Source organism: Leopardus geoffroyi, chromosome D3 (genome assembly GCF_018350155.1).
Source record: "Leopardus geoffroyi isolate Oge1 chromosome D3, O.geoffroyi_Oge1_pat1.0, whole genome shotgun sequence".
Lineage (NCBI taxonomy): Eukaryota > Metazoa > Chordata > Mammalia > Carnivora > Felidae > Leopardus > Leopardus geoffroyi.
This window is the reverse complement of record NC_059339.1, coordinates 55,466,163-55,478,923: the sequence shown is the minus strand read 5'-3', so window position 1 is coordinate 55,478,923 and position 12,761 is coordinate 55,466,163. Positions and strand designations below refer to the sequence as shown.

General features: G+C 35.3%; 1 protein-coding gene across 6 annotated transcripts in view; it reads left to right on the top strand.

Moving 5' to 3' along the window:
* The window catches only part of NOL4 (nucleolar protein 4), a 426,742-nt gene that overhangs the window by 90,177 nt on the left and 323,804 nt on the right, over positions 1 to 12,761 (top strand). For 4 of the 6 annotated variants that reach the window (XR_006707305.1, XM_045457200.1, XM_045457199.1 and 1 more), the window contains exon 2: positions 10,882 to 11,031. Coding sequence is in view for 4 of the 6 variants with exons in the window: in XM_045457200.1 (XP_045313156.1) it covers positions 10,882 to 11,031 (150 nt within the window). In the remaining 2 variants the exon portion in view is untranslated. Of the gene's footprint in view, positions 1 to 10,881; positions 11,032 to 12,012; positions 12,076 to 12,761 lie in introns of those variants that run through there. The other 2 variants (XM_045457208.1, XM_045457202.1) reach the window with 2 other exon arrangements.

Below are 12,761 nucleotides of genomic sequence, written 5' to 3'. Positions count from 1 at the left end.
GAGAGAGAGGATCCCAAGCAGGCTCTTGCACCTTCAGCATCAGTGCAGAACCCAAGGTGGGGCTTGGACCCACCAACCATGAGATCATGACCTGAGCCAAAACCGAGAGTCTGACGCTCAACTGACTGAGCCACCCGGGCAACCCGGTAGAAGTAATTTCTTAAGCCTTGCCAACACTTTATACTTACTCATACTGCCCCACTCCTGGGCTTTCGGATTGCATCCGTCCTGCAGAATTATATTCCAAGGCATCACCCTTAGGTAGTTACAGTAAGTTACGCCAAATTTGGGTCCCTTTCCATATTCGTAGACTGAATCCTCCTCTTCTTCCATTCCCCCATTGCTTTATCTCAGCATACGACAATGGACTTGCCAATGGAAAATGAACTTATACGGTCAACTGAGTAGAGTAGGAGCAAGGGTACCTTTCAGTTTAGGTAGCACTTTGAAAAGTATTGGCAAAATTTCAATTTTTTGCAGATGGTCTCTATAAATTTTTGAGTTTAGAACTCTTGAATAGTGAGTGTTGGAACCCTTTTTTTCTGTATTATGTTGTTTTATTTGTTTATGAATTGACAGAGCTTCATACTGCTTTTATTTGTAAATATTTCACTAAAATTGCCATCCCATCAACTTTATCATAATTTTGTCATTTAAGATAGCTGTTTGATAACAACTAGACTGAAGGACAGGCGAGATCACTATTTTCACTCACTGATTCCTAAACAGTAAATGTGTTATATTGGCCTCAGTTTGAATTGTGTAATATAATTATGCCAGTAGATGTTTTATTTGATATATCAAAAATTTGACTTTCAAATATTTTTCTTTTTTTTTAATGTTTATCTATTTTTGAGACAGAGAGAGACAGAGCATAAACAGGGGAGGGTCAGAGAGAGAGGGAGACACAGAATCTGAAACAGGCTCTGGGCTCTGAGCTGTCAGCACAGAGCCTGACGCGGGGCTCGAACTCACGGACCGCGAGATCATGACCTGGGCTGAAGTCGGACGCTCAACCGACTGAGCCACCCAGGCGCCCCTCAAATATTTTTCTTTAATGGAGCAGAAAATTCTCACAAATTATCTGAATATGCTTGAGTGACATATTAGTGTCAATGTCTATGTGTATCTTACCAGAGCTTAATATTGGTGCAAGCAGATATACCCCTCTGTGGAGAATGGGAGTCAGGAAGGATTGCAGGAGAGAGATCCCTGAATGGTTGTGTTCCCATCAGTTCTTGTTTAGCTTCATAATGTAATTGGAAATGAGGAATTTTGAAAGAAGTTGAATTTGAAACTTAGGAATAGTGTATTCTAAATAGGTCCTGTAAGGCCAAGAAAAGACATGAAAATCTTTTACGATAGTCTTTTAACATAATGGCATATTGATTTCACTATAATCATGTTAGTATCTCTAAACTTTGTGTATCTCATTTACCAAATTCACGTTTGCCTTAAATTTTTTTGTGTATGTATGTTATCTGACTGATGGGCTGTTAGTAAGCTAGCAGGAAGTGAAGTAAGGGTGATTCATTTTTGAGCTTAACTATTTTCTTCCTTCAATAGCATTTTAGTGTGTTAATATAATACAATTAGGACATTGAATAAACCATAATTTTTTGAGCACAGACTTGCCATCACACATTCCATTTACAAATTTGATTAGTTTTGCTATCATGTTAACTTTAACATAAAATTTTTCCAATCGTACCTATGTTTTATAGCACCCTCAAGTGTTATGTTAGATTAGTTAGTTTTTTGAATTCTTGTTATCTAAGGCTTTTTATGTCAATGGTTGACTACAGGAACTGTGCTATAAAATATTCACTTAATTCGTTAAATATGTCACTCATCTTGAATGACATAAAAACAGTGGTATCCTGGGGCTAGTTTGTACTAATTTAAGAGAGCTAATTGTTACATTTTCAGGAATTTTATAAGCCATTTGTGAAACAGCCATTATTAAGCATTAAGGGATATGAACTTAGTAAGCTATTTACTCTGAGAGGTGGTAGAAACTCAAAATGTATCACTGCCTAGTTATGTTATTATTATTCATACTCTTGTTTTTTAAAGTTTATTTAGTTTTGGTTTGAGAGAGACAGAGACAGCATGAGTGGGGGAGGGGCCGAGAGAGAATCCCAAGCGGGCTCTGTGCCGCCAGCACGGAGCCCGATGTGGGACTTGAACTCATGACACTGTGAGACCATGACCTGAGCTGAAATCAAGAGTCAGACACCTAACTGACTGAGCCACCCAGGCTCCCTATTATTCATATTCTTGAGGTAGGTTTTCTGGTCTATTATGCGGTATTTTCACCAGACTGCTATGCTGTTGTGCATCTCTTCCTAACTCTGGGCTCGGTGACTTCACACTGGTATCTTGAAATATTCTTCGGTGGAAGTACTTACACCACGGAAATCAGCAAGTACCACACATCAGGGCTGGATTTATTGTTCTGCTTATGGCCCTAGTGCTGAAGCTGAAAGAAGTCTCAGTTTAATAAAATGTATACAAGGGAGAAATAGTACAACAGTAGAGTATATACCATGTTAAATTACAAAAGAACTTATTAGGAAGAAGTCTGCAATGAAGTTCCATTTGACATTATCATGGTTTGAATAAAATAGGCTGGTTTTGCTGACCAAGAATTGAACACAAGTCAATGAAAGCATTCTGTGAGAATTAGTTGTCTATATGGAATTTACAGTAAAAAGTATTACGTATTTTGCTATTATTTATAAGTTGTATGCTACACATCCTGATGTTATTAAAATTTGTAAAAACCTTGTGTATGGGGCGCCTGGGTGGCTCAGTCAGTTGAGCGTCCGACTTTGACTCAGGTCATGATCTTGCGGTCTGGAGTTTGAGCCCCACATCGGGCTCTGTGCTGAGAGCTTAGAGCCTGGAGCCTGCTTCGGATTCTGTGTCTCCCTCTCTCTGACCCTCACCTGTTCATGCTCTGTCTCTCTCTGTCTCAAAAATAAACATTAAAAAAATTAAAAAAAAAAACCTTGTGTATACCAACACACTGCTATAAGCCTTGGTGATTTAGCCATCCATTTTCACTCTACATTTATGGGTGTGCAGACTGTTAGAATTGTATTGTATGAACTCCTTTTTTGATGTTTTGCCTCTTTGAAATTAAGTTTTTTTTTTTAATGTTTATTTATTTTTGGGAGAGAGACAGAGTGTGAGAGGCGGAGGGGCAGAGAGAAGGAGTCACAGAACCCAAAGCAGACTCCAGGCTCTGAGCTGTTAGCACAGAGCCTGACATGGGGCTTGAACTCACGGACTGTGAGATCATGACCTGAGCCGAAGTTGGATACTTAACCGACTGAGCCACCCATGCGTCCCTGGCCTCTTTGAAATTAAAATCTGTGTTGTTGCAAATGGTAACAGACAGCATTACGTTAAGTGAAATAAGTCAGATTGAGAAGGACAAATGCCATGTAATTTCATTCATGTGCAATACATAAAACAAAAGAAATGAATAAACAAACATAAAGCAGAATCACACCTATAAATATGGAGAAAAAACTGGTGGTTGCCAAAGGGAAAGGGGTTGGAGAGATGAGCAAAATGGATGGGGACGAGTTGGGGCAGATACACGTTTCCGGTTATAGAATGGATAAGTTACAGGAATAAAAGGCACAGCATAGGGAATATAGTCAGTGATAGTGGAATAGTGTTGTATGGTGACAGATGGTAGCTACATTTGTGGTGAGCACAGTGTAATGTAGAGTATTTGAATCACCGTGTTGTCCACCTGAAACTAATGTAATATTGTGTGTCAACCATACTCAAAAAATTTTTTAAAATTTAAAAATGCATATTTAAAATACAATAAAATAAAACAAAAAAGAAATTAAAATTCAAAGCTATCGGAGACTGCGTATTTCAACAGTGTTTTTGAGGTATAACACACACCATGTAATTCATCCACGTAAAGTACACAATTTAATGTTTTAGTATATTCACAGGATATAAAACCATCACCACCATCATCTAATTTTAGAACATTTTGTCCCTACTAAAGTCCCTTCTTTGTACCCATTAGCAGGCAATCCCCATACACTCCTCTTCCTCGTTCAAAGCATCCAATAATCTGCTTCACATCTGTAAATGTGCCTTTTCTGGACACTTCTTATAAAACGAATCAAGTAATAGGTGTCTTTTGTTGTGTCTGGCTTCTTTAACTTAGCTTTATATCTTCAAATTTCATCCATGGCATAGCATGGATCAATACTTTATCCCTTTTTATGTCAGAATAATATTTCTTAGTATGGTTATACCACATTTTGTTTATATATTCAGTCCAGAAGCATTTTATTATCTCTATTTTTTTGCTGTAATGAATATACTGCTGGATTTTGTACAGTTTATCTTCTGTGGGCCTATGTTTTAATTTCTCTTGAACATATGTGTGTACTTAGGGCTTTTTCAGTCATCTGGTAAATCTGTTAAATTTTCAAGTTCCTGTCAGACTTTCCAAAGCACCTGCATCACTTTGCATTTCCACCAGCAATGCATGAGAGTTCCAAGTTCTCCATATCTTTGCCTATACTTATTTTTGATTATAGCAATCCTAGTCAATGTGAAGTAGTATCTCATTGAAATTTCGATTTACGTTTCCCTGATTACTAATTCTGTTGATCATTTCTTCTTGTGCTTACTTGCCATTGGAACATCTTCTTTGGGGAAATGTTTATTCAAAATCTTTACAATTTTTTTTTTTTTGTTTTAGGTATACAACATAATGATTATGGTGTAGATATATAATGATTATATGATTACAATGATTATATGTAATGAGACATATATCAAAATGGTCACCACAATAGGTCTGGTTAATATCCACTGCCACCCATAGTTACAACTCTTTTTTTATGATAGGAACTTTTAAGATCTTAGCAATTTCAAAAATGTAATACAATATTATTATCTATAGTAACCATGCAGTATATTATATCCCCAGGATTTATTTATTTTATAACTAGAAGTTTATACCTTCAAAATTTTGACCATCTTTACCCATTTAATCCACATCCTACTTCCTGACCCTGGTAACCACCAGTCTGTTCTTTGTATCTATGAGTTTGGTTTTTTGTTTGTTTGCTTGTTTTTTTACATTCCATATATAAGTTAAATGATATGGTATTTGTCTTTGTCTTATTTCTAGCACAGTATCCTCAAGAACCATCCATGTTGTTGCAAATAGCAGGATTTCCCTTTTTTTGTGTGTGGCTGAAAGATATTCTATGTGTGTGTGTGTATAATACCACAATTATGTGGTAGCACAAAATGTGGCTTATATACATATGACCACATTTTCTTTATCCATTTGTCCATCAACAGATAGATACTTAGGTTGCTTTCATGACTATTTTCTCCCAACATTCATAGCTATTGTAATGAAAATGAAGGTGCATGTATCTTTTTGAGTTAGTGTTTTTGTTACCTTTGGATAAACCCAAAACTGGAATTGCTGGGTATGGTAGTTCTATTTTTAACTTTTTGAGGAATATCCATACCATAGTGTTTTTCATAGTTCTGCACCAGTTTACATTCCCGCCAGCAGAGTGCAAGGGATCACTGTTCTCCACATCCTCACCAACATTTGTTATTTCTTGTCCTTTTGATAGTAGTTATTCAAACATGTATGAAGTGATATCTCATTGTGGTTTTGATTTGCATTTACTTGATGGTTAGTGATGTTGAGTACCTTTTCATGTACCTGTTGTCTGTTTGGGTGTCTTTGGAAATGATGATTCAGATCCTTTACCTATTTTTGTAATTGGAATGTTTGTATTTTTAGCTATTGAGTTGAACGTGTCCTTTATATAGTTTGGCTATTCACCCCTTATCGGATATATGATTTTCAAACATGTTCTCCGAGTTCTGTGGGTTGTTATTTCACTTTTTTGATGGTACCATATTCAGCATAAATTTTTTTTAAAATTTTAATACAGTTCAATTAATTTTTCTTTTGTTGCTTTTACTTTTGATTTTATACTTGGATGACTTTGCCTTACCTAAGTTTAAAAACATTTACTTCTCTGTATGGTTTATTTTTTAAAGAATTTTAAGTTTTAGCTTCTACATTTAGGTCTATGGTTCATTTTGACTTAATTTTTATGTATGGTGTGAGGTCGGGATTCCATGTCATTCTTTTGCATGTGGGTATCCAGTTGTTCCAGTACCATTTGTTGAAAAGACTATTTTTTCCCTGCTGCATTGTTTTGACACTCCTATTTAAAATGAATTGAGGGGCGCCTGGGTGGCGCAGTCGGTTAAGCGTCCGACTTCAGCCAGGTCACGATCTCGCGGTCCGTGAGTTCGAGCCCCGCGTCGGGCTCTGGGCTGATGGCTCAGAGCCTGGAGCCTGTTTCCGATTCTGTGTCTCCCTCTCTCTCTGCCCCTCCCCTGTTCATGCTCTGTCTCTCTCTGTCCCAAAAATAAATAAGCGTTGAAAAAAAAAATAAAAAATAAAATGATTTGAAAATGAGTGTAAGGGTGTATTTCTGGAATCTCAATTCTATCCCATTGATCTATATATCTTTTCTCATGCCCAGTACCATGTTGTCTATTATGTAAGATTTATAGTAAGTTTTGAAGCCAAGAAGTATGAGACTTCCAAATTTCTTCTTTTAAAATATTATTTTGGCTATTCTAAGTAACTTGCATTTATATATAAACTTTGACTTGTCAATTTCTGCAAAAAACTAGCCAGAATTTTTAAATGGGGATTACACTGAATTTGTAAATAAGTTTTTGGAATATTACCATCTTAACAATATCAAGCCTCTGCTCTGTGAGCATAGGCTATTTTTCCATTTATTTGGGTCATTAGAAGTTTTTATAACAATGTTTTGTAGCTTTCAATGTATGAGGCTTGCACTTCTTCTTTAACTTTTTGTCTAAATTTATGTTTTGTATTCTAATTTTTAGATGCCATTGTAAATGAAATGATTTTCCAAATTCATTTTTGGGTTTTTTATTGCTAATGAACAGAAATGCAATTGATTTTTATATATTACTTATCAACCTCAAATTTGCTGAACTCACTTATTAATTCTAACAGTTATTTGGTGGATTCCACAGAGTTTTCTATATACTGGATCATGTCATATACAAATAAAGATAGTTTTTTCTTCCTTCTTTTCAATCTAGGTGATCTTTCTTTCTTTCTTTCTTTCCTTCTTTCCCTCCTTCCTTCCTTCCTCCTTTCCTTTTCCTTTTTATTTCTCTTTCTCTTTCTCTTTCTCTTTCTCTTTCTCTTTCTCTTTCTCTTTCTCTTTCCCTTTCCCTTTCCCTTTCCCTTTCCCTTTTCCTTTTCCTTTTCCTTTTCCTTTTCCTTTTTCTTTTTCTTTTTCTTTTTTTCTTTTCCTTCTCCTTCTCCTTCTCCTTCTCCTTCTCCTTCTCCTTTTCCTTTTTCTTTTCCTTTTCCTTTTTCTTTCTTTTGCCTAATTGTACCTCCAGTAAAATATTAAATAGCAGTGGCTAGAGCAGACATTCTTGTTTTGCCCCTATTCATAGTGGGAGAGCATTCAATCTTTCATTATTAAATATTGGTCATGGGGTTTTTATAGATGCCCTTTATCATGAGAAAATTTCTTTCTAGTTTATTAAGAGTTTTTCTCAGGAAAGTATATTGGTTTTTGTCAAATGCTTTTTCTGCATCTATTGAAGTGATCGTATGCTTTTTGTCCATTCTTCTTTTTTTTTTTTTTTAACGTTTATTCATTTTTGAGACGGAGAGAGACAGAGCATGAACAGGGGAGGAGCAGAGAGAGAGGGAGACACAGAATCTGAAGCAGGCTCCAGGCTCTGAGCTGTCAGCACAGAGCCCAACACGGGGCTCAAACTCACGGACCGTGAGATCATGACCTGAGCTGAAGTCGGACGCTTAACCGACCAAGCCACCCAGGCGCCCATTGTCCGTTATTCTTTAATATGGTATATTACATTAATTAATTTGGGGGGCACCTGGATGGCTCAGTCAGTTAAACATCTGAATGTTGATTTAGGCTCAGATCATGATCTCGGCTCAGGTCATGATCTCGCAGTTCATGAGATGGAGCCCTGTGTTGGACTCTGTGCTGACAGCACAGAGCCTGCTTGGGATTCACTCTCTCTCCCTCTTTCTCTGCCCCTCCCCAGCTCCCACATGCACACACTCTCAGAATAAATGTATAAACTTTAATTAATTTTTATATGTTAAACCAACCTTGTGTACCTGAGATTATCCTACTTGGTTATGGCATTTTTGAGTTTTAATGAGTGTGGATGTAAATTGAACTTCATCACAATTGCAAGCAGATCCATATGACAGAAGGATAATAGGTGATTTCCCTTCCCCAATGCATGTGATTTCAATATTATCTTGACTAACACTGATTTCTTGAACGTATATTAACTGTTAACCACTGATGGTGAAGCATTTCCTATATATGTTCCCATAGCCCAATTCATACCTTTTGTACTCTAATTCATACAACCTGTAGTTATATGATAGCTCCCTAAAGATTTCAAGTCTTAATCCCTGAAATTTGTAAATGTTCCCTTGTTTAGAAAAAGAGTCTTCATAGATGCAATTAAGTTAAGGATAGCGAGTGAAGACGTTACCCTGGATTATCTGGTTAGACCTAAATGCCTTCAGAAAAAATGAGTCATTAAGAGAAAGAGACACACGAAGGAGAGACACATCAAAAAGAAGAAGGCAATGTGACAGGGCCTCAAGGCATGGAATGCTAGCAGCCACAAGACTGGAAGAGACCAAGAATGGATTCTCCTGTAGAGCTGCCCGAGGGGGTGCAACTTTGCCACCATCTTTGAATTTGGACGTCTGGCCTCCAGGCCTATGAGGAAATAAATTCTCTTGTTTTAAGCCTCCTATTTGTGTACTAATTTATTACCAAAGTCACAGGAAATCAGTATACACCTCTAACAATTATTTGTTTGATATTTTTTTTCTGTACTAGACTGTGAACTCCACAAAGACCTTGATCATCTGTCTCATACACATTGGTAATTTTAGTGCCTAGTAGAAGGCTTGGCGATGTATTTGGTCTTTCTGGGATAATTGTTGGAGGAGCGAATAAGTGGGCTGTGATTCCTACGTCGCTCATATTTTATTAACTGTATACAGTCACTATGTTTCTGATTATCCAGCAAAGGAAACAAGAGGAAACTGTAAGTTTTATGAGTTGGAGAAAAGACAAAATTTTATGTGTGTTTTTGCTGGTGGGAAGAGCTAAAATTTGGATATCTAGCCTAGGAACAGTGGATGTTCTCTGAGGAGTGGGTGTAGGTTGGAGTGATTGGGGGATGGGCATCTGAAATGGTGCTTCCCAGGCACTGTACTCTAAGCTACCTCAGTTTTTTGGGGTAGTTACGGCCATGCTTCATGCAGTTTCTCTGTACTTTCACTACATATGCTGGTCTTGTATCACAAGACATTAAGGGATTATCCATGAGACCCAGTATAGAAGAAAAGATGGCTTAAGATGTTAAAGGAGAGAAGTGAGAAAGATATAAACCTAATGAGGAATCACCTGCATTCTAGGTAACTGTGGAGGAGTGCTTCAAATTTAACAGAGGTGAAATACACAATCCACATATATTTGAATATATATGTATTTTAATATATATGTAGTTATTTAAATATATACGTATAGTTATTTAAATATGCCATTTGACTCATTGCATAATAATTTAACTCAGATTAATCACTCACTTATGCTGTATACCAACATTAATGCCTACATCATGGTATTTCAGATTATGCCTCGGGGTCCACATAAGAACCTTGTGTGTGTATGCACGTGTGTGCATGTCTGTGTTTGCAAATAGGAAATGCTTTCATATAAGATTAAATGTCTTTCTTGTCTAATTCCTAATTTCTTATTCTTTTCTTATGAATTTCTTACTTCTCATCATTTATGGGAGCTTTTTGCTACACTTTGTACCACCATGGCTTTTACCCTGTATGGATTCCCACTCACATCAAATTCTGTTTCTTCCAAGAAGCTACCTCAGCCGGAGGTGATACCTTTATTCTTTCAACTCCTATAGTATGTTGTTTACATTTTTATCCCAATCATTAAAATGACAAGAGCTGCTATTTGTCAAGTGTTCACTATATGCCAACCCATTGGGTCACATCCTTTTCCTATGTTATTTCATTTGATTACGATTCTGTGAAGCGGCCTCTGTTACCTCTGTTTTCCAATTGAGAAAACTGAAATTTGAGAAGAGTGAGATTTAGGGGAATTTCAGTGATTTGCACAAAACATACAGTTTCTGAGTGGAGGGTCCGAAGTTCACACCTAGACTATCTCTAGAGCTTCCATTTTTAACTTGAACACTTATTGCCCCTTAGTCTAATCTTAAATTATATGGTGTTTAAGGTTAGGGATTCCATATTATTTCTTTTATTTCTCTAATAACAGCTTCCAGTACCCAGCAACTCAATAAAGTTGATTGGATGAATGAATCGATATTTAGAATGAAATTATTGGAGTAAAAATTACTAAGCCTTAAAATATGTTTTAGAATAATTTACGAATGTTATGCTGATGGCAACAAATAAGTCATTATAAAACTTAAAAGATGTTATTTATGGGTAAGCATGATCACTATGCCAAATATCTTTTTTCATATTTCTTAAAGTTCTATATGTAAATGTGTGAAATTATGCAATATTCACTCACAAGTTTTTAAAGTTTCCTATCAGATGATTTGGCTCAGTTTATCAAAATGTTTTTGTTTAATTACCTCTTTGTGGTGAATATATATTTCTTTATTAATTTCGTGTCTTTTGTTTGTTTATTTATTTATTTATTTATTTATTTATTTATTTTTTGGTTTTGTTTCCAGGATGGTGTAGGGGTAGATGAGAAGCTGTCTTTGCGGCGGGTAGCTGTGGTTGAAGATTTCTTTGACATTATCTATTCGATGCATGTGGAAACAGGGCCAAATGGAGAACAAATTCGGAAACATGCTGGACAAAAGAGAACTTACAAAGCAGTAAGTTAAAAAAAAAAAAAAAAAAGAAAGTAGAAAGGCATGCGTTTTGGAATTTGATATTATGTATGTTTGTTGAAAATGGTTTAAATATTTATAAATAGTCTATCTTTAATATAAATTAGACCATACCATGGTCACACCCAACATGTAAACTATTATTATTACTGATTCTGTTTTGGTCGTATATGCACTAAGTCTGTTGCATATAATTTAAATCTGTCTCTAGCACTCTCATTTTGTTTTCTTTAAATATACATAAAATGTGGTAGTCCCAGTCAAATGCCCACAAATGGAAAGATATATTTCTGTTACATATTCAATACATAATATATATTCAGATCATAAATATATGATATATGGACTGGGTCATATGAACTTTTGTACTACCACTATAGTCTTAACATTCCTTCCTTTCAAATCATATTGTGTATTATAAGTATTTCCATTTAATACTTATATTCACATGGATAAGAAAATTTGATGTACTTTTCTTGTGTCACCTTATATTAAATACATTTGTCCTGAAGAGTATGTATTTCTAAATTTTCCAGAGTAGAGGATTAAAATATATGTGTTGTTTTCATAGATCCAATGCCCTTGAACATTTTAAAATGAAAATAGACAATTATGTATATCGTAAATTATGTGGAAAATAGATTTAATTAATTGTTAGATATTGAAATATTTTCAAAATGGAGTTATATATTATTTCTGAAGTTTCTAATTATATATACAGTTTGACCTAGACATTTTAATCTAGCTTTTATTTAATCAAACATTTTATGAAATCATCTTATAGATATTTCATCCTTTCTGGGAAAATTGAACAGTAAATTATTCTTTTCCAATATGAGCAAAGTATACATCAGAAGTGTTTTATCAGCAATCAAAAATAATATCCTTTTTTAGAATTCTTATTGAACTTTGCTTTTGGCTACCTTTTTATTGACTGTTTTCAGCTATATTGATACACAATATCAGTCTGGATCCATTTTTTTTTCAGATACAGAAAAATGTGTGAAATGCTCAAAGTTTCAAATACAGGTACATATGTTTGAAAATTAGCTACTGAGCATAAGAAATAGCTTCTTTTCCATAACTATTTTTTGCTATATTTCCAGGGTCATATTGAATCTTTGTAGTTGCATAATAACCCCTAATACATGTTGTATTTATCTCTCCTTCTCTATGGTTTTGTTTCTTGGCTGTTTCCAAATTGCATGGTTTGTGGGCAGGCACTATTGTAAGTTTCCTTACATAATTCTGCCACATAAACTTTCTTTTGACTTACATATCCTAGGAGACATTCTTATCATGACTAATGGCAATGGCCTAGCTTCTTAAAATATTTTTATGTAGACTAATATTACTGAACATACTCATTTTGCTTGTCTCCTAAGCCAGGGTTTTATCTTTGGATATTGGATATTAACAGGAAAAAATATACATCGATCTACTAATATCACTAACTGTGTACCCTTAAGATAATGCATTTTCATGAAATAGCTACCTGAACTTGATAGAACTTCGTATGGTAGGAATGCATAAGTTCAGTTGTGAAATGGAAACAAACGTGTCAACAAAAAAGTGGCTTCATTGTCAGTAGTAGTGTGGCAGCCAAATCTGTTTAGGTGCCAAAAGCAATTTAATATGATTTAATCTTTGACGTGTATTTATTAGACACCTTTAATTGAAACGGAAACATGATGTAGACCCAACTCTCACCGTTT